At 49.4% G+C, this 26562-nt stretch overlaps 1 protein-coding gene across 1 annotated transcript in view; it reads right to left on the minus strand.

Moving 5' to 3' along the window:
• Window positions 1–26562, minus strand: part of CFAP74 (cilia and flagella associated protein 74) — an 82203-nt gene that overhangs the window by 47612 nt on the left and 8029 nt on the right. The window contains exons 2-15 of the mRNA XM_059893942.1: window positions 11586–11668; window positions 10902–10986; window positions 10685–10825; window positions 10299–10397; window positions 9397–9501; window positions 6173–6319; window positions 5952–6106; window positions 5410–5848; window positions 4943–5045; window positions 4372–4529; window positions 3196–3397; window positions 2023–2178; window positions 838–1011; window positions 401–519 (exon numbers count right to left, since the gene is read on the minus strand). Of these exons, the coding sequence (XP_059749925.1) occupies window positions 401–519; window positions 838–1011; window positions 2023–2178; window positions 3196–3397; window positions 4372–4529; window positions 4943–5045; window positions 5410–5848; window positions 5952–6106; window positions 6173–6319; window positions 9397–9501; window positions 10299–10397; window positions 10685–10825; window positions 10902–10986; window positions 11586–11649 (2147 nt within the window). The 5' untranslated portion in view covers window positions 11650–11668. The remainder of the gene's footprint in view (window positions 1–400; window positions 520–837; window positions 1012–2022; window positions 2179–3195; window positions 3398–4371; window positions 4530–4942; window positions 5046–5409; window positions 5849–5951; window positions 6107–6172; window positions 6320–9396; window positions 9502–10298; window positions 10398–10684; window positions 10826–10901; window positions 10987–11585; window positions 11669–26562) is intronic.

Genomic DNA, 26562 nt, shown 5'->3' on the forward strand with positions numbered 1-26562 from the left:
ATAAATAAATAAATAAAAATTAAAAAAAAAAGAATTATTGGATACAATTAAAAAAAAAGAAAAAGAAATTTAAATACAGAGTTAAAGTACACAGTCCCAAAATAAAAGATGGCTTTTTTCTTCACCTTGAAAAGGCACAAGGCCCTCCAGGGAAATCTTACCCAGAGTGGTCAACCTCAAAACACAATGAAGGGGAAAACATCAAGCCATTTATCAGGGAAACCTGGTCTGGTCTCAGGAAGGCTGAGGAGCCACTTTACAAAATGCCCACGGGGACCCAAGCTGAAGGTTTTGTGCCCAAAATGTGGGTCAAATAAAAAGGCTCTGATAACAGTTGCAGGGACTGAAGCACCCGCCCCGATGTGCCACCCGCCTCCCCCCCGCCCCGACCCCCTAGTACTCGATGTGGATGAAGTCCCGGAGGCTCTCCTCCACGCCCACCAGCTTGCAGTAGTTAATCATGTAGGTGGCGTTAATCAGCGTGATCTTTTTCTTGTACACTTTCCCGATATCAAAGTCCTAGGAAAAGCAGATAAAAAGTTACCGCTCCAAGTTTTCTGGCGGATGCTTCTCGGCACCTGACATCCCCGCCTGGGAGACGGGGACACCCTCCATGGTCTCGTAGGACCCCCGCCTCGGGCAGGAAGCGGCCTCCTGGGGACCAGCAGGTGGGGGTTCCCCAGCAAAGGGTCGGGTGGCGCCTGGTTCCTCCAGAGGGACCAGGAAGGTGTGACATCCCAGCCCCCCAGGACAATCGCCCTCCTGGGGCTGGTATCTGACCTCTCGTGTGAGACCGGGCCCTGTCCCCTCAGCCCCAGGCGAGGACCCTGGGCTCACCTTGAAGTGGATGAGCTCGGGCTTGCTGTTGAAGGGACACCCTCTGAACTCGCGCCTGGACGCCACCTGCTTGTGGATCACCCCGCTGCGCAGCCGCTGCACGGTGCGCGCCAGGACGTCCTTGTCCATCCTCGTTCCGCCCGCGGGCGTCTGGTCCATGTCCTCCTTGGGCACCTGCGGTTTTGCGGGGACAGTGGCCGGCTCGGGAGCCCCCCCAGGCCTCTCCGAGGTCAGCTGGGGAGTAAAGGAAATGGACAGCCCGGAGCTGGGGGCCACCACGGCCACATGGGGCCGGGGTGGGGTGGGGTGAACGTGCGATGCCCGAGGCGGGGTGGGGACACCAGCAAGGCGGGGGAGGGGGTATGGCAGGGTCAGGGGAGAAACAAGGGGCTGAGCAGGACCATCCAAGATCCGGCGGATTTCCAGGAAATAATGGCAGAGGAGCATTTTCTAGATTTTAAAATCAGGCCAAGAGAAAGTTCTTGAAAAGCTCTACAGGAAGCAACATTTTTTCAGTGGCAAAAATAAAGATGCCTCCCTGACCGGCTTAGTGACTTGAAGAGGGACCCCCTGGGGCCCTGGCTCCCGGTGCCCCTGCTGGCCCAGGGGCTGGCATCCTCCTGCCTCGCTCTCCTGGGTGGGAGCCGGCCTGCTGACCGGTGGTCCCCAGGGAGTGGCCGGGCCTGAGCAGAGCAGCGGCAGGCCTCCTCAGAACCAGTGGAACCAAAATGGCTTTGCCCTCAGAGCAATGGGAACCAACTTGTACACAGACCAAGGAGGGGCGATGTCCTCCCAGGTGGCCGCGGGCCTTGGCTGACCAGTGCAGGGACAGAGCCAGAGCCTGTGTCCTGCCGCATGCAGTGGACACTCGCTAACTTCTCGGCTCTCAGAGCTGTGCCTGCCCTTTTAGAACCAGGACGACCAGTGCTCTGGAACTCATGCCTTTTCCTAGCAACACACTTCCCCAGTAGTAAGCTGGAGAATTAGGACTTGGCCCCCACCCCTCGAGCCCCCTGCCTGCATCCCTCTGTGTGTGGCCACCACCGGCCCTGTGGTTGTTTGGGAGGGAGGTGGCTGGGAGGAACCACAGAGCAGCCCCTGCGAGGGGGGCTGCCACGGTCGCTAGGACAGGGAGGAGACGTGGGAGACGGATGAAAAGATGTGGCCGCGTGTCCGAGGGGCTACCTGGTACGGCTTGTAGTCCTCCTTCCAGAGCCCGGGGATCTCCGGCTGAGTTAGTGTCTCCTCTGCCCGGCCAAGGCTCCCCCTGTCCGCCTGGACGGACTCACTGGACACGGCCTTCACCAGCAGAGAGGCTTGGGGTAACGCAGACCTGCCCTCCTGGAGTTGGGGAGAGAAACGCAACAGCTTATTCTAGAAAACAGAGATTGTACTGACTGGGAGGAAGAAAGTACGAACCCTCGGGACTCCAGGGCCTTGACAGACAACGCAGCCCCGCCTGCACTCAGAGACCAGAGCACACACGGGTTTGCAACTTCTATTTACAGCATGAGTGTCTCTATACATCGTGAAAGCCTGGTCTCCAATGCCCACAAGAGCCACAAAACACTGACTTATGGATACGCCGGAACCCCCTTCATGGACCCTCAGCTGCTCTAGGGCCAGACGGGGCCTCCCTCCGGGGACATCAGGCTGGCACAGGGACAAGGACGGAGGGCGATGTTGTTGCAGGCGTGAGAAAGGCCCCACGCGGAGAAGGGCAGGAGCACGGCTGGGGGTGAGGGGACAGAGAGGCGCGGCTTCGGGGGCCATCCACGAAGCAGCCTGGGGGTCGCGGCTGGCGGCGCATTGCTGGAGCCAGCGACCTGGGCCTTCAGGCTGGGGGCGCACAGGGCAGAAGTAGAAGGGCTGCCGGGCTCAAGATGGGGTCCCGACGTCCCTACCCCACACCCTCAGGGACAGGTAAGCAGGTCACCTACGGGACGACCGGCACAGGGCCGGCCCTCTATGTGAGGACTGAGTGCGGGAATGGAGGGAGGTGGCCCGGCTCCGGGGCGAACATGCGTTGGGGGTGGACGGGGGCACACGTCTCCCCTGGGCCGTGATGGGCCTTTGGTCACCAGCCTGGCTCTGGCATCTGGGGACAGGTAAGGTGGCCCAAGACAATCCTGTTCAGGGGACATGTGGCGGTGGGGGGCTGCGTCCCCAGGCGGGCAAGGCGCCAGAGACCAGGGGGGAGACGCGAGGGACATCGAACACGTGCACCGGGGCTGGGGCCGCCCGGCGACCGCAGGCTGTGCCTGCGCCCAGGCGAAGGGGCGGAGGGGCAGGAGCGCTGTCCGTGGTCCTGATCTGCGCTGGCCGGTGCGGTCCAGCGTAGCAGGGGCGTCCGCTCACCGGGGGGCAGCAGGGCGGGCCCGCCGTGCTCTTCCCGGCATGGAAGGCGGCCACGTAGCTCCAGGTCCGGGCCCTCAGGATCGGCCGGCCCGCGGGTCTGGGGGGCGAGGGCCGCTGCTTCCTCCTGCCCTCCTCCGCCTCCTCCTTCAAGATCCGACGCACAATCTCGTGCTTCCTGAGCTTCTGCTCCTCCGCGAAGGCGCTGCAGGAAAACGCCGTCTGGGCTGACAGCCAGCTGCGCCCGGATCCCGAGAGGCTCGGCCCGCAGGAGCCGACGGAGGGAGCCCAGGAGGGCGGCCGGGCCAGAGAGCCGGGACGCGAACCTCCGGCCCAGCGCCGTCCCCGCCACAAGCCTCGACCCCGTGAGCTGCCGCGTCCCCTGCTCCGGGTTCCCAGGCGCCGCTGGGCGCCCTGAGGCTCAGACCAGGGCAGCCTCAGGGCTGGAGGCCGGTCACTCAGTCAGTCATGCCCGCTGCTCCTTGCTGGCGCCTCCCACCTGCCAGGACTAAGGGCTCCGAGGCAGGAGGAGGTGCCCCCGGGACCCCTGCGGGTGGGCGATGACCCAACGCCGGGGCTGGCACTCAGGGCACCACAACTCCCCAGTGACAGGACCGGGCGGCCACACCTGGGCAGGTGCTGACAGTGACCATGATGGGCGGGGCTGCTCATGGGGGAAGGGACAGGCCCTCTAGGATGAAGAGGAAGTGACAGAACCTTGTGTGCAAGGCTGGGCTGAGGCGGGAGAGGCGGCCACCTCACTCTTGCATCTTGAGAAGCCCCCGGGGTGACCCCTGTCTCTCAGGTCGGCTGCAGCCTGGGGAGCTGAGAACGGGGAACTTGCAGGCCGAGGGGATCTTAGGGGATGACGGGGTGCAGCGTGGACTGAGGCAGCACTGAGCCCCGGTTTGGGGGAGCCCAGAAAGTGAGCCCCGGCTGCCAGCAGCCTCTGGGAGGGAGGAGGCGCCGGGTGGGGGATGCCCGGGGCAGCAGGGGCAGCGGGGGCTGTGCCTGAGGCCCAGGAGAGGTCCCGCCTGCTGGGGGCTGGAGAGCAGGCTGTGGAGGGCGGGGCTTGCAGGATGGGGGGGGGGGAGGCCCAGGGAGAGAGGCAGCCTCGCCGCAGGTTGTGACAGACACACCCGCCCACCGCTCTGGGATGCCGCCCCGCCAGGCCCTCACCGGTTCTGGGCCTCCAGCTCCTGGCGCCGGCGTTGATGGCAAAAGTGCTTGAAAGCGTCCCCACCTTGGGCCAGAATCACCTCCTTCTCGGCCTGGGCCTTCTGTTCCACCACCTCTGCCTTGGCCTGGCCCCATGCTTGAAATTTCCGGAGTGTCTCCTTGGGAATAGAGAACACGGAGGTGCCAGCCTCCGCAGGTGTGCGCGTGCACAGTGGAGCTTTCTGTGGGCTGGGCGCCCTCAAATCGTACCAGAGACGCCGGAGGTCAACGTTTGTGGAAATCACCACGGCTCCCACCTGCACCCGCCTCCTGCAGCTGCCCCCTCCCCAAATCCTCAGGGGCTTCCCGCGGCCAGAGCCCTGCCGTCTCCACTGGACTGGCGGCTCCCTGCGCATCCCTCCCGCTTCCCTGGTCTAACTGCGCCCCAGGCCCCGGGGGGTATCACTTCCCCGGGGAAGGCCCAGGGCTCCAGCACTCGCCGAGCCGAGCCCGGGTCCCCCTGCAGCGCGGGAGCCTGTCCAAGGGCAGGTGGGCGCGTCCTGAGGGGGTCGGCAGGTGGGGCCAGTCCTACCCGGCTGGCGGAGATGCTGTTCTTCAGGGCCAGCACGGCGTCCCTGCGCCTGCGCATGCGCTCGCGGGCCTCCCGCGCCTCTTCCCGCTGCTGCTGGCGGACCCTGGCGGGAGGACCTGGTCATGCCCCGCGGGCACCGGGTGGGAGGAGCCGCAAGGAAGCAGCCAAGCGCGGTGACGTTAAAGGCAAGTGGGAGAGAGCGGGGCTGCGCGTGAACCGCGAGGAAACGTGAAACCCGGTTCTCTAGACTGGAGTCCTCGTCTGAAAACAACGGCCATCAGCTCAAAACTGAAAACACACACTTATTCCTTCTGGGTGATGAGCTGACGGCTCCATGATAAAATCGGAGAATTTCAAAGCGAAGGCAACTGATCCACTTTCTCAGGTCTTCCCCGTGTGGGCGGGGGTGGGGGTGAGGTGAGGGGAGGGGCAGGAGGAGAGCCGCGGAGAGAAGAGAGCAGCTGTACCTCCCCAGGGAGGCCTTCAGGAACTGCACGGCCTTCCGATGGTTCTTCTGGGCGGCTTCCACCAGCTTCTGGTGCCTGAGCCCGCGCTCCTTCTGCAGGCACACGGGTCTCCTGCAGGGACACGTCCTGTGCAGGCTCGGCCACAGAGGGCCCGGGACCAGGGCCAAGTGCATGAGGAGGGAGGGCCCTGCGCTGTGCCTGGTAGGGGGCGGGGCCGTGGGGACCCTGTGCGTGTCCGCAGGCTCGGATCCCACGGAAGCAGCAGGAAGATCTGGCAACGCGCTGGACGAGGCGGGGAGTGGGAGCAGGAGGGCCTGTGAGGACCCCGTGCGGGGGGCGAGGGCGGGAGGGCCCCTGGTGGGGGAGGCCTGCAGCACACCTGGTCCACCTGCCCCGCCCTCAGAAGCAGCTGCCCGCGGTGAACGGGCGGTGTCGGGGCCTCAGGAGGACAGGCCACAAGGAGCGGCCAGAGCCGGGAAGAGGGCAGGGCGTCCAGGAGGGAAGCGGCCATCAGGTCAGGGAGCGAGCGTGGCCCAAGCCACTCTGCCCAGGCTGGGGCTGGGTGGGCAGGGGCGCAGGCATGGGCAGGGGGGCGGCAGGCGTGGGCCGGGGGGGGGGTGTCGCAGGCATGGGCCTGGGGGTGGTCGCAGGCGTGGGCCGGGGGGTGTCGCAGGCGTGGGGGGGCTCAGGCGTGGGCCTGGGGGGGCCGCAGGCGTGGGGGGGGTCACAGGCGTGGGCCGGGGGGCCCCAGGCCTGGACCTACCGCACCCGCAGCAGCCGGTTCCGCTCTGCCTTCCCCGACGCCCCCCTCTCCGGGAGGCACCTCCTGGCAGCCGGGGCCTCCGCTCGGGCCGACTTGCGGGCGTCCTCCAGCTGCCTCTCCTGGATCTCGATGTGCCACATGGCGCTCCTTGCAAACGGGAGGCGCTTCTGTTTAGGCTGGCACAGGGGCTGGAGAGCCGGGCCACGCCCCCCGCGCAGCGTGCACTCCAGGGCTCCGCCACCGAGTCTGACCAACACCCAGGCCCCTTGTCTCCCGCAACACCGCCCTGCTCTGCCCCTGCAGCCCTGCTCTCTGGGCCCAGGGACGCAGTGACCGTGCCACGTGGCACCCGCCACGAGCTTCATGCTTTGCTTACGTGCCTCTCATTCCCGTGAAAACAGGCTCCCCGAGGCAGCGACTCCAAGTGTTTTACTCACTGCTGACCCTACATGCTTACGTCGGGGTCTGGCGCTCAGCAGGTGCTCAGTGACGGTGAGTGACGCCGTCTAAGCCACCGAGCCCCAAGTTCACTTGTGCCCCTGAAGAAAGCCCTTGGGGACAGCAGACGCCTGCTACGTGGCCCGCCTGCCCTCAGCCCACACTTGGGGGGACTCATCGACGTCCCTGCGGCCTGGGGTGCCCTTGAGCCTGGGCACACAGACTCTGGCAGCAACACAGGAGGGCCCTGAAGGCACGTCCCCCCGAGAATAGGTTCAAGGGGTCACTACGCTGTCCAAGGGGATGCTGACTAGGAAGGGGAACCGGGTGGGCTTCCAACGGGAGCCAGTGAGACCCCCGGGCTGCCCTGCTCAGGGGTGAAGCGGACAGCAGTGGACTCTACGGCCATGAGGACATGAATGCCTCTCATGGCTGCTGTGTGGCATGGAGGAGACGGGCACGGGGAGTAAACACTGCAGGGTCTGCACACTTAACACTAAGGGGCAGAGGACACCCGCGGTTGCCTGGGGTCAGCACTGCTGACGGACAGGATGCACAAGGGACGTTTGACATGCATTTTCCTGCATGTAAATTAGACCTAAATAAAGCTGATAAAAAAGAAAGTAAATGGGCAGCAGCCACGCCCACATGAGGAAGGGCAGGCAGGTGGGCTACGGGGGTCAGGGCCGGCCGCAGCGGGGCAGGGTCAGCAGACTGGTACTTGGCGGGAGGAGAAGCGAGCGAAAACACTGAAGGTAATGAGAGACAGGTTCCAACTGTCGGAGAAGAAGTGTCCCATCAGACAGGGGAGATGAGGGTGCACCTCTGGTTCTGTTGGAGCTGGAATCACGGGTGCCAACTCCTGGTTCTAACGCAGACACACAGAGACGTGCACATGCTTCCCAGTGGGTCCACCTGGCGCCCAGCCCTAGGTCCCTAAACACCACTCTCCCCTGTGAGAAACCAAGGCTCCGTGGACAACCGGCTAGGTCCGGGACTGGGGCGGACAGGAAACAAGTGGGCTAGGAACACGTCGTTACCCCAGAAAGCACTCGAAGAACCACAGGGAGCCTGCTTGAAAGAGGTGCTACTGGCCCAACTGGGGGTGACTGGAGCATCAAAATAAATAATGATGATGGGGCTTCCCTGGTGGCGCAGTGGTTAAGAATCCGCCTGCCAATGCAGGGGACACGGGTTCGAGCCCTGCTCCGGGAAGATCCCACATGCTGTGGAACAACTAAGCCCGTGTGCCACAACTACTGAGCCTGTGCTCTGGAGCCCGCAAGCCACAACTACTGAGCCCGCGTGCCACACTACTGAGCCCACGTGTCTCAACTACTGAGCCCACGCACCTAGAGCCCGTGCTCCACAACAAGAGAAGCCACTGCAATGAGCAGCCCACGGCACCGCAACGAAGAGTAGCCCCTGCTCGCAGAAACTAGAGAAAGCCCGCGCACAGCAACGGAGACCCAACGCAGCCAAAAATAAATAAATTAATTAATTAAAAACAAATGATGGAGCAGGTTATAACCCACTGCACAGGACAGAAGTCGAAGAGTCTACACTGACACATGAAGAAACACGGGGAAGAGCGCGCTGTTCTCTACAGCAGGACGCTAACTCGTACGTTTAGAAGGAATTACGGAATTAGAAAATCGCCCTTTGGCGACCATCAGCACAACTGATTCAAGCGAGAAGCATCAATAAATGCAAACACCAGAGCGTGAAAGGGATGAGGATGGGGTCTTCCAGTCTCACAGTATGTACCACAAATTCCATGTTAGTTTCCAAAGGAAAAGCGTGACTCTGCATTGAAGAAACCCTGCATGGGACTTCCCTGGTGGTCCAGTGGGTAAGACTCTGCGCTCCCAATGCAGGGGGCCTGGGTTCGATCCCTGGTCGGGGAACTAGATCCCACATGCCGCAACTAAGACCCAGCGCAGCCAAATAAATAAATAAATATTTTTAAAAAATGTGTAAACTTTAAAACCAAAAAAGAAACCCTGCACACCCCATCTCGATCAAGTGACCAAAGTTCCCCCACTGGAAATGGGACCGGTGGCCATCGTGAGCCTCGTGGGCGGGCAGCACGTGGGGGATTCTAGACCACCGCCCCGAGGAAACATCACACAAAGGCAACTTGGGGGACCTTTCCTGGCCCGGATGCTTCAAAACCGTCAAGGTCACGAGCGTCACGGCAAGACTGAGGGTCTTTCCTACTGGAGGTGGGGCGACCCCATGCAACCCCCCAGGTGTGAAGTGTCACCGGGATGGTGGGGAGAGCAAGGGGACACTGGGGGTTCTTGGTGCTATTTCTGCAACTCTTCTGTGAACTTGAAATTGTTTCAAAATTTAGAAGTTTTAAAAAAACCTAAATGGACCATACAGTGATCCGACACAGGCAGGGCCCCGGGGGCTTCGCGGCGCTGGTGCGGACCAGCCCGGTGCCGGCTGGTGCAGAGGAAGCCGCCAAGACAAGCTCCGCGTACAGGATTCGACACAGCGCAGCCGTCTCCTTGCCGGGGTGGGGGGAATGCTCGCAGAAAAGGTGTAAAGCTCTTTTAAAAATCGTGCTGGTCGTTCTATGGAGGCTCAAAGAGCAGGAAAAAAGGAAAAAGAGGCTGATTTCACAGTTCCTGAGAACTCAGACAAACATGGAGAACGCGCAAAACACTTAAACAATGGAAAGTCTCAGCTACCTTTCAATTTTTAGGCAGCTTGAAAGTCAAGCACAAAATGTCACTCTTCATCTTCAAACCCGTCCCTGCTCGACGGCCTGGACTTACACGCTCTCCTGCAGCACGGCCGTCATCTTCGCCTGCAGGTCCCTCTCGTTCCCCAGCTCTGAGCACAGGCGCTGGGACGCTGCCTCGAGGCGACCCACGGCTGCCCTGCAGAGGGCAAGTGGGTCAGGGCCTCAGGGGCTGCCGGCCTTCAGGCTCAGCGACGCCTTCGCCTGAGTTTCCCTCTAAACTGGCCGACTGGGAGGGCAGGGCTGTGGCCGAAGGAAGGCTTCTCCTGGGCCCACTTCGTTGATCTGACCCCGCTCCCGCCCCCTCCCGCCCCCTCTCCACTGGCCTCTCATTCTTACAAGGATGGGGAGCCGGCCCCCTGGTTGCCATCCCCTCAGGAAGGACCCAGCACACTCACCTAACGACTAGAAGCATCTCGGGGGCCAAAAAGCCACTGAGAGACCCTCCTGGCCGAGCCCACTCTGAGATCTCCTACTTCCTCTCCCCCTGCCCTCCTGGTCACCCAAGCCAGTTACACTCTGAGGTGTAGCCACTTCGTGGGGGCGCTCAGATGAACAGAGAGGTGCACCGCCCCCCAAGACACCCCTCTAAGGGCAGGAGCGGGCGGGGCATCTCTCGGAGGACGGCCTCGGGGGACACTGACCAGAGGGCTCTGCTCTGCAGGCACGTGGCCTGGCGTCCCCGCCTGCTGCCCCGGGCCCTGCGCTCACCGCCCCACCCCAGCCATTGTGCCGCTGTTCCTACCACTCACGTCCCAGCCTGCAGGTCCCCTCCTCAGGGAGGCCTCCCCTGGCCACCTGCCTCGAAGTGACCGCCCCTCCTGACTCGTGGCCACCTGACTCCTGATGTCCACTTGGGTTGCCCGATTCCCACACGGCCGGGAAGTGGGTCCGCCCCCCGCGCCCGCCGGCCCCAGGGCCCCACCTCCGACCTACGTGTTGCCGGCGGCTCTCTCCGCGGCCAGGTCGGCCGCCACGCTCTCCTGCTGCTTGGCGAGGAGCCCCATCCTCCGGCGGCAAGCACGCAGCTCCGCCCTGGAAGTTGGCGCCGGCATCGGTAAACGGCTCCCTGCACCACAGGCCCTCCGATCGGGGCGGGGCCGGCAGCTGGCACAGGCTCTCCTGTGGGCATCTCAAGCGTTTCTGAGTAACGTTTCGTGATGTCATCAATTTGCTTTCAAGTTTCAACTTTTCTGTGTTTGAAATTTTTCTTCGCAGATATTGGAGAACACACTGCAGTGTCGCCGCCAATCGGACAGGGGTGGAGGGCGGCGAACCCCGCACGGATGGGCCCCGGCCAGAGCCCGGCCCGCCCCGCTCACCTCGTTTTCTGAATGAAAAGGTCTTTCTCTTCATGCAGCTGGTCCAGGTGGCTCAAGTCCCTCCGCAGGAGTGAGGCCTGCATTCTGTCCTGGACGGCTGGTCTCTGCTTCCTCTTGTCTGCGTTCTGCTCTTTCCCTGGACTTAACGCGGAAAGGACCCCCGCTGCCATCGTGTGGGGAGCGCGTCCTGCCCCTCCCCCTCTCCCGGGTTAATTACCAGGAGCTTCCCGGGTCCGCCTTGTTCTCAGCCTCCCCAGGGACAGAGCCCAGCACAAACTCCGGATCCTCCAGTTCATCTGTTTCTAGAAATAGAGTGAGAGTTAAAACAACAGAAAGCAGATGGAGACCTTCAAGCCTGAAGTTCCAGGGTAAATCCTGACACACGCAAACTGGGCAATGATGCGATGGCGGCTCAGAGCAGTGGTTCTCAGAGTGTGGCCCAGGGAACCCTTACAAGGGGTCTGCAAAGTCAAAACTATTTTCATAGTAATAGCAAAACACTATTGTCTTTCCCACCCTTGTTTCATGAGCGTAGAGTGGAGTTTTCTAAAGGCCACATGACGAGATATCACGGCAGACTCGTCAGAGGCAGACGTGAAATCCAGCTGCCTGCTCTTAAACCAGGCCCTTCATGCTACATACAACAGGGTCATTATCGCCATTTTAAGCAATAACAAAAAACTGGGGAAGACAGTCGGCCACCTTCAAAGTCTCAGCCACGTGGCTCTTTCTTCTGATTAAACACGGAATAATATAAACTACCTTTTTGAGAAAAAAAAATCTGAGTTTAAAAGATGTAGTCTCTCTGAAAAAAGGAAATTAAAGGGCAACTATTAAGCACATCATTTGTCTTCTGTGGGTTGAAACGTGTCTTATTTGTGAAAAGACCTTTCTTAATTACCATCCTCCACAATGGGGGCGTCGTCCAAAAGCTTCTTAGGGAACAGGCTGGCATCTTCTTCCATCTTGGGAGGCAGAAATTAGCTACAAAAATTTTTACAAAACATAGATGACACATTAAAAAAAACCCTAAAAAACCGGATTTCATAAGAGTTAACAATTTCTCTTGTAAAAAGACATTAAGAAAATGAAGAGAGGCCACAGAATCTGAAAAAATATTTGCAGTACATATATGTAACAAAGGTCTTGTACTCAGATTATATATAAAGAACTCCTAAATAACAGCAATAGAAAGTCCAAACCCCAATTGAAAAGGGACAAAAATTTTAGAACAGACACGACAAAAGAAGATGCACGAATGACCATAGGCTCATGGAACTTTGTAAACATCATTAGTCACCAGGGAATCAAATCAAAACCATAACCAGACACTACTACACACCTGTTAGAACGCCCCAAATCAAAAACACCAAATGCTAAACCGTAACACTAGATGCTATCAACATATACTAACCATAGGACCCAGAAATCCTACTGTGAGGTATCTACCCAAGAGAAACAGAAGTATGTCCACAAAAAAACTTGTACAGGAATGCTCACAGCAACCTTATTCACAACAGCCCCAAACTGGAAACAATCCAAATGTCCATCATGATGAGAACTGATTCTGAGAAACAGATTCTGGCACATTCATACAAAGGAATAATAGTGATAAAGAGAACGAAGTCTGATGCACAGAGCACCACAGATGAATCTCAGAAACACCGTGTTAAGTGCAGGAAGCCAGACACAGAAGAGCACGTGTGAAGCCCCAGAACAGGCAGGACTAAAGGGCGACGACAGGAATGAGACGCAGGTTCTGGGCTAGAGGCAGGGGATGGGGACGGCAGGGCTACGAGGAACTGGGGGGAGGACGGAAACGGTCTGCATCTTGTTTTGGGTGGTGGCTACACAGGTGTACACAAGTGTCAAACTCACACTAGTGGACATTTAATCTGTGTGCATGTTACAGCGTGTACATGTTATCTCAATAAAACGCGGGCACAGAGTCCAGAGACAACTCCTAAGGGGTATCAGAATATTCATTACAGTTTGATAATCATTTCGGGAACATTGGGAGCTGCCTGTGTAGAACTTGGTACAGATGTTGATATTAGATGTTGATATTAAATGTTGATATTATGGACGAGGTGCTGAAATTGTAGACCAGTTTGTTTTCATTGCTGAATTTAGCAACTGCTCCAGAATAAGTCACTGAAAAATATTTTCAAAGCCTAATAATGTTTCCTTGATAAATCATTAATAAATCAATGCCAGTCATTTATTTTTTAAATGCTACAAAAAACCCCTTTGTGCATTAAAGCCCCAAGAGGCAGAATTTTGAGGCATCTTGTAAAATACCAACAATATTCCTCCCAATTGAAGACACCTACTAGTCTACCAGCCTGCGGATGGTGGATGCGGGGCTTTCAGAAGATGCTTACAAAGTGGTCCAGCCTGTCCTGCCCTGGGCTCGTGAGTCCCATGCGCTCATCACATCGCGTATAAAACACAGTGTAACCGACGCCCCCCGTGGGTGACACTCTGCTAAGAGAAGGGACGTCTCACACAGCTCCACCTGCAGTGACAACATCAAACCACACGCGCTCTGAATGTCCAGCTGAAGACAGTGGTTCCTGACAGAGGGCCCCTGATCCCCTTCAAATCCTCACTAGAACAACCGTGGCAGGATTCAGTGTTTTCAGGACATGAGTCTACAAGGATGAGGCAGACGCGAGAAGAACAGTGGGAACACAACAGGAGCCAGCATGCAGAAGGATGTGCAGTGAGGGGCCCCAAGGCCCCGCGGGCATCGCACAACCTGGGGGTCAGGAGCCGGGCGCCTCTGACGTGCGGGTGAAGTGGGATCAAACACAGAGATTTGCTAAAATGTGCTTAAGAAGCACGTGGACCTTCTGTTTGAGAATTGGCTGGCCAGTGTGCAAATAACCAAAAATGCTGGAAAAATTGTATTTTAATTGTCTTAAGGGTCTTGAAGAATTGACATTATGAAATTATCAGGTCAAAATCTAAGTGAAGACAAGAATACAAATAGATGAAGTGACCAAGCTAAAGAAAAGTATCTTATCAAATTAGATTAAAAAAACCACCAACAACAAAAACAACAAAAATCTAACTTTTTACTATTTATTTTTTATTTTTTTAAAATTTATTTATTTTTGGTTGCGTTGGGTCTTCGTTGCTGCGCGCGGGCTTTCTCTAGTCACGGAGAGCAGGGGCTACTCTTCATTGAGGTGCGCAGGCTTCTCATTGCGGTGGCTTCTCTTGTTGCGGAGCACGGGCTCTAGGCATGCAGGCTTCAGTAGTTGTGGCGCATGGGCTCAGTAGTTGTGGCTCGCAGGCTCTAGAGCGCAGGCTCAGTAGTTGTGGCGCACGGGTTTCGTTGCTCTGCAGCATGTGGGATCTTCCTGGACCAGGGCTCAAACCCGTGTCCCCTGCATTGGCAGGCGGATTCTTAACCACTGCGCCACCAGGGAAGCCCACTTTTTACTATTTAAAAGAGAATTCTAAAGCAATAACGTACAGAAGCACTGCATTTTCAAAGTCAGACAAAGACGCCCTGTATAGAAACTGTAACAGGAAGTTGCTGACGTTGTCTAGAAACAGACAAAAATACTTTAGGCAAAAAGCAGTAACAGCAGTAAGAGGGTCAGGTCATCACCAGATGCGCAGCTCACCAGCAAGATACAACAGTGGTAAATACACGTGTATTCAAATGCATAGCCACTAAATAAACAAAGCAAAGATTGGCAGAACAAGGAGAAAGAGCCAAAAGTACAAACTCTAGTGGGAGATTTTAACACACTTCTCTCAGGAACTGACAACAAAACCAGATAAAATAAGTCATTAATGACACACATTTAAACAACATCATTAACAAACTGAACCCCACAGACATACATAGAACAAAAACAACTATGGAAATTTAAGTGCTCCCTTAAACCATTACACAGAATATTTACAAAAACTATCTACTGGCCCCAAAGCAGGACTCAACAAATTTCAAATAACTAAAATCATACAAAGCTTATTCTCTGACCATATTAGTCAGTCCAAATCAATAACAAATAGAGAAAAGCAGCCAAAATGGGGGAGTAGGAAGACCCCTGAGCTCACCTTCTCCCATGGGCACAAAGAGAATCACCCTATTCACAGAGCAACTAGTGACGAGAAAGACCAGAAGCTTAGAAGAAAAGACTGTCTACAACTGAAGATGTACAGGAGGACTCACAACGGACTGGGCAGGAGGGGCAGAGCCACGGTGTAGTCAAGACCCAAACCCCCAGGTGGGTAAGCTGCACACGGGACGATAATCACAACCGCAGAGGTTTGCCCCAAGGAGTCAGGGCTCTGAGCCCCATGTCAGGCTCCCCAGCCTGGGGGCCCTGCACCAGGAAGTTGAGCCTGAAGATCATCTGGCACTGAAGGCGAGCGGGGTTTCCTTCCAGGGGAGCCAGAGGGCTGTGCGAAATAGAGACGCCGCTCTTAAAGGACACAAAATCTCACATGCTCAGGGCCCAGGACAAAAGCAGGAAATTGAGAGGAGCCTGGGTCAGACCCACCTGCTGATCTTGGGGAGCCTCCAGGAGAGGCTGCGGGCAAGGGTAGCTTGTCCTGGGGACACAGTCACTGGTGGCAGCTATTTTGGGGGCAGCTCGTTCTAACACAAGGACACTGGTGCTGCAAGCGCCATTTCAGAATCCTCTCTCTGGCTTATTAGTGCCGGGACCTGCCCTGCATACCAGCCTGTAGGCACCAGTACGGGGATGCCTCAGGCCAAGCAGCTAGCTGGGCAGGGGCATAGCCCCACCTGCCAGTAGGCTGGCTGCCTTTAGACTCCCTGAGCCCACAGCCGCCCCAAGACCTCGCGCTGTCCACCTGAGGGCCCAGGACCCAGTCCCGCTCACCACTGCCCAGCACCAGCCCCGGGACCAGCGTCACCCACTAGCGGGCAGCACCAGCCACAGGACCCCCTGGACCCTGGCCCTACCCACCAGTGGGCTGATACTCCTACTTCAGGACTCCCAGGCCATTTACATCAATGGACAGATTATCTAGACAGAAAATCAATAAGGAAACACTGGCCTTAAATGACACATTAGATCAAATGAACTTAATTGATCTATCTAGAACATTCCATCCCAAAACAGCAAATACACATTCTTTTCAAGTATACATGAAACACTCTCCAGGACAGATCACCTGCTAGGCCACAAAACAAGTCTCAATAAATTTAAGAAAACTGAAATCATATTAGGCATCTTTTATGATCACAATGCTATGAGACTAAAAATCAACTACAAGAAAAAAACTGCAAGAAACACAAACATGTGGAGGCTAAACAATATGCTACCAAGCAACCAATGGATCATTGAAGAAATCAAAGAAGAAAATAAAAGAATACCTGACACAAATGAAAATGAAAAGCAAAGAATCCAAAATCTGTGGGATGCAGCAAAAGCAGTTCTAAGAAGGAAGTTTATAGCAATACAAGCTAACCTCAGGAAACAAGAAAAATCTCAGATAAACAACCTAACCGTACACCTAAAACCTAACCCTAAGTAGAGAAAGCAGAACAAACAAAACTCAAAGTTAGTAGAAGGAAAGAAATCATAAAGATCAGAGCAGAAATAAATTAAAGAGAGACTTTAAAAAACAATCAGAAAGGTCAATGAAACTAAGAGCTGGTTCTTTGAAAAGATAAACAAAATTGATAAACCTTTAGCCCAACTCATGAAGAGAAAAAGAGAGAGGGCCCAAATCTAGAAAATCAGAAGTGAAAAAGAAGTCACAACCAGAAATATAGATCAATGGAACAGGACAGAAAGCCCAGAAATAAGTCCACACGCTTACAATTAATCTACAACAGAGGAGGCAAAAATATACCATGCAGAAAATACAGTCTCTTTAATAAGTGGTGCTGGGAAAACTGAATAGCTACATGTAAAATAATGAAATTAGAACATTCTCTAATACCATACACAAAAATACACTCAAAATGGATTAAAGACCTAAATGTAAGACCAGATACTATAAAACTCTTAGAGGAAAACATAGGCAGGACACCCTTTGACATAAATAAAGCAATATCTTTTTGCTTCCACCTCCTAGAGTAATGAAAATAAAACGAAATAAACAAATGGGACCTAGTTAAACTTCAAAGCTTTTGCACAACAAAGGAAATCACAAACAAAATGAAAAGACAAGCCAGAGAATGGGAGAAAATATTTGCAAATGAAGTGACCGACAAGGGATTAATCTCTAAAATATACAAACAGCTCATGCAGCTCAATATCAAAAAAACAAACAACCTAATCAAAAAATGGACAGAAGATCTAAATAGACATCTCTCCAAAGAAGACATATAGATGGCCAAAAAGCACATGAAAAGATGCTTGACATCGCTAAGTATTAGAGAAATGCAAATCAAAACTACAATGAGGTTATCACCTCACAACAGTCAGAGTGGCCATCATCAGAAAGTCTACAAACAATAAATGCTGGAGAGGGTGTGGAGAAAAGGGAACCCTCTTGCACTGTAGGTGGCAATGTAAATTGGTACAACCACTATGGAGAACAGTATGGAGGTTCCATAAAAAACTAAAAATAGAACTACCATACGGCCCAGCAATCCCACTCCTGGGCATATATCTGGAGAAAACCATAATATGAAAAGATACATGCACACCCCCACAATGTTCATTGCAGCACTGTTTAAAATAGCCAAGACGTGGAAGCAACCTAAATGTCCATCAACATATGAATGGGAAAAGAAGATGTGGTACATATATACAATGGAATATTACTCAGCCATAAAAAGGAATGAAATAATGCCATTTGCAGCAACATGGAAGGACATAGAGATTATCATACTAAGTGAAGTAAGTCAGACAAAGACAAATGTCATATGATATCACTTACATGTGGAATCTAAAAAAAAAATAGAAGCAGACTCACAGACTTCGAAAACAAACTCAAGGTTACCAAAGGGGAAAGGTGGTGGGAGGGATAAATGAGGAGTTTGGAATTAACATATACACACTACTATATATATAATAGACAATCAACAAGGACCTATTGTATAGTACAGGGAACTCTACTCAATATTCTGTAGTAATCTATATGGGAAAAGAGTCTGAAAAAGAATGGATATATGTATACGTATATCTGAATCACTTTGTTGTACAGCTGAAACTAACACAATATTGTAAATCAACTATACTCCAATATAAAATAAAAATTAAATTAAAAAAAAGAAGTTACAACTGACACCACAGATATACAAAGGATCATAAGAGATTACCACAAAAAATTATTTTTAAAAAAACTCCCAACAAACAGAAGTCCAGGACCAGATGGCTTCACAGGTGAATTCTACCAAACATTTAGAGAAGAGTGAACACCTAGCCTTCTCAAACTATTCCAGAAATTTGCAGAGAAAGGAATGCTTCTGAACTCATTCTACAAGGCCAGCATCACCCTGATACTAAAACCAGACAACAATATCACAAAAAAAGAAAATTATAGGCCAATATCACTGATGAACATAGATGCAAAAATACTCAATAAAATATTAGCAAACTGAATCCAACAATACATTAAGAGGATCATACACCATGATAAAGTGGGATTTATACCTGGGATGCAAGGATGTTTCAATATCCACAAATCAATCAATGTGATACATGACATTAACAAATTGGGGAATAAAAATCATATGATCAGGACTTCCCTGGTGGGGCAGTGGTTAAGAATCCACCTGCCAATGCAGGGGACACGGGTTCGAGCCCTGGTCCAGGAAGATCCCACATGCCTCGGAGCAACTAAGCCCATGCACCACAACTACTGAGCCTGCACTCTAGAGCCTGCATGCCACAACTACTGAAGCCCGTGTGCCTAGAGCCTGTGCTCCGCAACAAGAGAAGCCACCGCAATGAGAAGCTCATGCACCAAAACGAAGAGTAGCCCCACTCGCTGCAACTAGAGAAAGCCCACATGCAGCAACAAAGACCTAATGCAGCCAGAAAAAATAAATAAATAAAATTAAATTAAAAAATCATATGATCATCTCAATAGATGCAGGAAAAAGCTTTTGACAAAATTCTACTTACATTTATGATAAAAACGCTCAACAAAGTGGGTATAGAGGAAACATACCTCAACATAATAAAGGCCATTTATGACAAACCCACAGCTAACATCATTCTCAATGGTGAAAAGCTGAAAGCATTTCCTCTAAGATGAGGAACAAGACAAGGATGTCCACTCTTGCCATTTTTATTCAACATAGTTTTGGAAGTCCTAGCCACAGCACTCAGACAAGAAAAAGAAAAAAAAAGGATCCAAATTGGAAAGGAAGAAGTAAAACTGTCACTGTTCACAGATGACATATTATACATAGAAAATCCTAAAGATGCCACCAAAAAACTACTAGAACTCATCAGTGAATTCAGTAAAATTGCAGGATACAAAGTTAATACACAGAAACCTGTTGCATTTATATACACTAACAACAAACTATCAGAAGGAGAAATTAAGAAAACAATCCCATTTACAATCCCATCAAAAAAGACTAAAACACCCAGGACTAAATCTAACTAAGGAAGTAAAAGACATGTACTCAGAAAACTATAAGACACTGAAGAAAGAAATTAAAGACGACACAAACAGATGGAAAGATATACTGTGCTCATGGATTGGAAGAATTAATATTGTTAAAATGACTATACTACCCAAGGCAATCTACAGGTTCAATGTAATCCCTATCAAAATACCAATGGCACTTTTCAATTTAAATAATTTTAAAATATGTATAGAAACAGAAAAGACCCCAAATAGCCAAAGCAATCTCCGAAGCTGGAGGAAACACACTTCCTGATTTTAAACTATACTCCAAACCTCCAGTAATGAAAACAGTATGGTACTGGCACAAAAATAGACACATAGGTCAATAGAACACAATAGAAAGCCCAGAAACAAACCCACACTTATATGGGAAATTAATCTACAACAAATGAGGCAAGAATATACAATGGGGAAAAGACAGCCTCTTCAATACATGGTTTTTGGAAAACTGAACAGCTACATGCAGAAGAATTGAACTGGACTACTCTCTCATACCATATATAAGAATAAATTCAAAATGGATTAAACGGGACTCCCCTGGTGGCGCAGTGATTAAGAATCCGCCTGCCAATGCAGGGGACGTGGGTTCGAGCCCTGGTCCGGGAAGATCCCACATGACGCAAAGCAACTAAGCCTGTGCATCACAACTACTGAGCCTGCGCTCTAGAGCCCGTGAGCCACAACTACTGAGCCCACGCGCCACAGCTACTGAGCCTGCATGCCACAACTACTGAAGCCCACACGTCTAGAGCCTGTGCTCCGCAACAAAGAGTAGCCCCTGCTCGCCACAACTAGAGAAAGCCCGCATGCAGCAATGAAGACCCAACACAGCCCAAAAATAAATAAATTAATTAATTTAAAAAAATGGATTGAAGGCTTAAATGTAAGACCACAAACCGTAAAAATTGTAGAAGAAAATATAGGCAGTAAGATCTTTGACACTGAACTTAGTAATAATGTTTGGATTTGTCTCTTCATGCAAGGGAAACAAAAGCAAATATACACGGATGGGACTATATCAAATTAAAAAGCTTTTGTGCAGCGAAGAAAACTATTATCAAAACAAAAAGGCCAGGGACTTCCCTGGTGGTACAGTGGTTAAGAATCCGCCTGCCAATGCAGGGGACACGGGTTCGAGCCCTGGTCCAGGAAGATCCCACATGCCACGGAGCAACTAAACCCATGCACCACAACTACTGAGCCTGTGCTCTAGGGCCCATGAGCCACAAGTACTGAGCCCGTGTGCCACAACTACTGAATCCCACGTGCCTAGAGCCCATGCTCCACAACAATGAGAAGCCCGCGCACCACAACAAAGAATAGCCCCTGCTTGCCGCAACTAGAGAAAGCCCGTGTGCAGCAACGAAGACCCAACGGAGCCAAAAATAAATAAATAAATAAATTAATTAATTTTTAAAAAGGCCATCTACTGAATGGCAGATGATATTTGCAAATATATCCAATAAGTGGTTAATATCCAAAATATATACGAACTCATACAACTCAACATTGACAAACTCAAAAACCTGATTAAAAAATGGGCAGAGGATCTGAATAGATATTTTTCCAAAGAAGATATACAAACGCTGGCTGAATACGGAGGAAAGGGAACCTTCCTGCACTGCTGGTGGGAATGTAAATTGGTGCAGCCACTGTGGAAAACAGTATGGAAATTACTCAAAAAATTAAAAATAGAACTACCATATGATCCATCAATTTTACTCCTGGGTATTTATCAAGGAAAAAAACCCCAAAACACTAATTAGAAAAGATATATGCACCCTTATATTCATTACAGTACTATTTACAATAGCCAAGATATGTAAGCAATGTAAGTGCCCATCAACAGGTGAATGGATAAAGAAGATGTGGTATATATACACGATGGAGTACTACTCAGCCGTAAAAAGAATGAAATCTTGTCATCTGCAAAAATATGGATGGACCTCAAGGGTATTATGCTAAGTGAAATAAGTGAGATAGAGAAAGACAAATAATGTATGATTTCACTTATACTTAGAAACTAAAAAAACAAAACAAATGAACAAACATCATAAAACAGAAACAGAGTCATAGATACAGAGAACAAACAGGTGGTTGCCAGAGGGGGTGGGGATGAGAGGGGGAGAGAAATAGGTAAGAGAGATTGGAAGGTACAAACTTCCTGCTGAAAAATAAACAAGTCACAGGGATGAAATGTACAGTGCGGGGAATATAACAATAACTATATAGTATCTTTGTATGGTGACCTATCGTAACGAGACATATCCTGTGATCACTTCGAAATGTATAGAAATATCGAATTATTATGTTGTGTAACAGGAACTAACATAGTGTTGTAGGCTAATTATATTTCAAAAACAAACAAAATCATAGAAAAAGAGGTCAGATTTGTAGTTACCAGAGGCGGGGGGTTGGGGAAGGGGGAATTGGAAGAGGGCCTAAAAACATACAAACTTCCAGTTATAAATAAGTTCTAATGATGTAATGTACAACATGATAAATGTAATTAACACTCTGTATGTTATATATGAAAGTTGTTAAGAGGGTAAATCCTAAGAGTTCTCATCACGAGGAAGAATTTTTTTCTATTTCTTTAATTTTGTACCTATATGAGATGATGGATGTTCACTAAACTTATTGTGGCGATCAGTTTATGATGTTTGTATGTCAAATCATTATGCTGTGCACCTTAAACTTATACAGTGCTCTATGTCAATTATATTCCAATAAAACTGGAAGAAAAAAATCAAATCAGAAACTATGAATTCACCTTATTTTTTGAAAATAAGAAACATACTTCTAAATAACCCATGGGCCAAAGAAAAAATCATAATGACAATTATAAAATGTTTTTAACTAAGTTATAATGAAAATATCATATATCAAACTGAGTGTAGCCAAGGTAGAACAGAGTGAATTTGTAATCCTAAATGCTCATATCAGGAATGAGACAGGCTAAATATTAATGTGCTAAACATCCAACTCAAGGGGTTATAAAAAGAGCTGCAATATAAACCCAAAGAAAGTAGAAGGAAGAAAACAAAAAAGATTAGAAATTAATGCTGCAAGACAAACATGTGATAGAGATGTTCCTCAAAGCCAAAAGTTTGTACTTTTAGAAGATTTATAAAACTGACAAATCTCTAATAAAACTGATAAATAAAAAGAGAAAGAACAAATCATCCATATAAGAAGGGTCTCTAACTATAGATACTACAGACATGAAAAAATGTAAAAATGTCATGAAACACTTTACACCAATAAATTTACAAATTTAGACAATGGACAAATTATTAGAAAAATATTACTAACCAAAATTGTTTTGAGAACAAAAAATAGAAAACTTGAAAATTCCCACAGGTGTAAAAGAAATTCAATCAAGAGTCAAATATGGGGACTCTGGGAGGGCTCATGCCAAGGAGTACTTCCCAGAAATGCTGCTGCCAGTGTCCTTGTCCTCACGGTGAGGCACAGCCACCCCCTGCCTCTGCAGGAGACCCTCCAACACTAGCAGCTTCCATGGACCCCTGATTGCTGCTTGAGGAGAATTGCCCTGTGGATTTGACTGACCAACGATTGTGATATAAGCAGTTTCAGGTGATTGGCCCAGCAGGAGTGAGAAGAATTTATCTTCAGTATAAACTTCTTATTCCACAGTGTCTCTTCATTTGCCTGGGAGGTGAGAATATTGAGACTCACGGAGATTAAGCAATGGAGTACTTTCACTGCTCAAATGTAATGATGCCATGATTTTGATGGAGTGTTGACCACCCCTCATACACTGCTTTCTTCACCCAAGTGCTAATTCCATCTTATCAGACACTGTGTCCTTTCCTGGCTGAGGAAACCAGGATCTACAGTGAGGGCAGACAGCAGAAGCAAGAAGAACTACAATCCTGCAGACAGCAGAAGCAAGAAGAACTACAATCCTGCAGCCTGTGGAACAAAAACCACATTCACAGAAAGATAGACAAGATGAAAAGGCAGAGGGCTATGTACCAGATGAAGGAACAAGATAAAACCCCAGAAAAACAACTAAATGAAATGGAGATAGGCAACATTCCAGAAAAAGAATTCAGAATAATGATAGTGAAGATCATCCAGAACCTCGGAAAAAGAATGGAGGCAAAGATCAAGAAGATGCAAGAAATGTTTAACAAAGATCTAGAAGAATTAAAGAACAAACAAACAGAGATGAACAATACAATAACTGAAATGAAAAATACACTAGAAGGAATCAATAGCAGAACAACTGAGGCAGAAGAATGGATAAGTGACCTGGAAGACAGAATGGTGGAATTCACTGCTGCAGAACAGAATAAAGAAAAAAGGATGAAAAGAAATGAAGACAGCCTAAGAGACCTCTGGGACAACATTAGACACAACAACATTCTCATTATAGGGGTCCCAGAAGGAGAAGAGAGAGAGAAAGGACCCGAGAAAATATTTGAAGAGATTATAGTCGAAAACTTCCCTAACATGGGAAAGGAAACAGCCACCCAAGTCCAGGAAGCACAGCGAGTCCCATACAGGACAAGCCCGAGGAGAAACACGCCGAGACACATAGTAATCATAGGGGAAAAATTAAAGACAAAGAAAAATTACTGAAAGCAGCAAGGGAAAAACGACAAATAACATACAAGGGAACTCCCATAAGGTTAACAGTTGATTTCTCAGCAGAAACTCTACAAACCAGAAGGGAGTGGCATGATATACTTAAAGTGATGAAAGGGAAGAACCTACAACCAAGATTACTCTACCGAGCAAGGATCTCATTCAGATTCGATGGAGAAATCAAAAGCTTTACAGACAAGCAAAAGCTAAGAGAATTCAGCACCACCAAACCAGCTCTACAACAAATGCTAAAGGAAATTCTCTAAGTGGGAAACACAAGAGAAGAAAAGGACCTACAAAAACAAACCCCCCAAAATTAAGAAAATGGTAATAGGAACATACATATCGATAATTACCTTAAACGTGAATGAATTAAATGCTCCAACCAAAAGACACAGGCTTGCTGAATGGATACAAAAACAAGACCCATATACATGCTGTCTACAAGAGGCCCACTTCAGACCTAGGGACACATACAGACTGAAAGTGAGGGGATGGAAAAAGATATCATATGCAAATGGAAATCAAAAGAAAGCTGGAGTAGCAATATTCATATCAGATAAAATAGATTTTAAAATAAAGCATGTTACAGGAGACAAGGAAGGACACTACGTAATGACAAAGGGATCAATCTAAGAAGATATAACAATTATAAATATATATGTACCCAACATAGGAGCACCTCAATACATAAGGCAACTGCTAACAGCTCTAAAAGAGGAAATCGAGAGTAACACAATAATAGTGGGGGACTTTAACACTTCACTCACACCAATGGACAGGTCATCCAAACAGAAAATTAACAAGAAAACACAAGCTTTAAATGACACAATAGACCAGGCAGATTTAATTGATATTTATAGGACATTCCATCCAAAAACAGCAGATTACACATTCTTCTCAAGTGTGCATGGAACGTTCTCCAGGATAGATCACATCTTGGGTCACAAATCAAGCCTCAGTAAATTTAAGAAAATTGAAATCATATCAAGCATCTTTTCTGACCACAACACTATAAGATTAGAAATCAATTACAGGGAAAATAACGTAAAAACCACAAACACATGGAGGCTAAACAATACGTTACTAAATAACCAAGAGATCACTGAAGAAATCAAAGAGGAAATCAAAGAATACCTAGAGACAAATGACAATGAAAACACGACGATCCAAAACCTATGGGATGCAGCAAAAGTAGTTCTAAGAGGGAAGTTTATAGCTATACAAGCCTACCTCAAGAAACAAGAAAAATCTCAAATAAACAGTCTAACGTTACACCTAAAGGAACTAGAGAAAGAAGAACAAACAAAACCAAAGTTAGCAGAAGGAAAGAAATCATAAAGATCACAGCAGAAATAAATGAAATAGAAACAAAGAAAACAATAGCAAAGATCAATAAAACTAAAAGCTGGTTCTTTGAGAAGATACACAAAATTGACAAACCATTAGCCAGACTCATCAAGAAAAAAGAGGGAGAGGACTCAAATCAATAAAATTAGAAATGAAAAAGGAGAGGTTACAACAGACACCGCAGAAATACAAAGCATCCTAAGAGACTACCACAAGCAACTCTATGCCAATAAAACGGACAACCTGGAAGAAATGGACAAATTCTTAGAAAGGTAAAACCTTCCAAGACTGAACCAGGAAGAAATAGAAAATATGAACATACCAATCACAAATAATGAAATTGAAACTGTGATTAAAAATCTTCCAACAGGGGCTTCCCTGGTGGCGCAGTGGTTGAGAATCTGCCTGCCAATGCAGGGGACACGGGTTCGAGCCCTGGTCTGGGAAGATCCCACATGCCACGGAGCAACTCGGCCCGTGAGCCACAATTACTGAGCCTGCGCGTCTGGAGCCTGTGCTCGACAACGAGAGGCTGCGATAGTGAGAGGCCCGCGCACCGTGATGAAGAGTGGCCCCCGCACCGCGATGAAGAGTGGCCCCCGCTTGCCACAACTAGAGAAAGCCCTCGCACAGAAACGAAGACCCAACACAGCCATACATACATACATACATAAAAAGAATGTAAGCAGACAAGAATAGCATTAAAAAAAAAAAAAATCTTCCAACAAACAAAAGTCCAGGATCAGACGGCTTCACAGGTGAATTCTATCAAACATTTAGAGAAGAGCTAACACCCATCCTTCTCAAACTCTTACAAAAATTTGCAGAGGAAGGAACACTCCCAAACTCATTCTATGAGGCCACCATCACCCTGATACCAAAACCAGACAAAGATACTACAAAAAAAGAAAATTACAGACCAATATCACTGATGAATATAGATGCAAAAATCCTCAACAAAATACTAGCAAACAGAATCCAACAACACATTAAAAGGATCATACACCATGATCAAGTGGGATTTATCCCAGAGATGCAAGAATTCTTCAATATACGCAAATCAATCAATGTGATACACCATATTAACAAATTGAAGAATAAAAACCATATGATCATCTCAATAGATGCAGAAAAAGCTTTTGACAAAATTCAACACCCATTTATGATAAAATCTCTCCAGAAGGTGGGCATAGAGGGAACCTACTTCAACATAATAAAGGCCGTGTACAACAAACCCACAGCAAACATCATTCTCAATGGTGAAAAACTGAAACCATTTCCACTAAGATCAGGAAGAAGACAAGGATGTCCACTCTCACCACTAT

Source organism: Balaenoptera ricei, chromosome 1 (assembly GCF_028023285.1).
Source record: "Balaenoptera ricei isolate mBalRic1 chromosome 1, mBalRic1.hap2, whole genome shotgun sequence".
NCBI classification, from domain to species: Eukaryota; Metazoa; Chordata; class Mammalia; order Artiodactyla; family Balaenopteridae; genus Balaenoptera; species Balaenoptera ricei.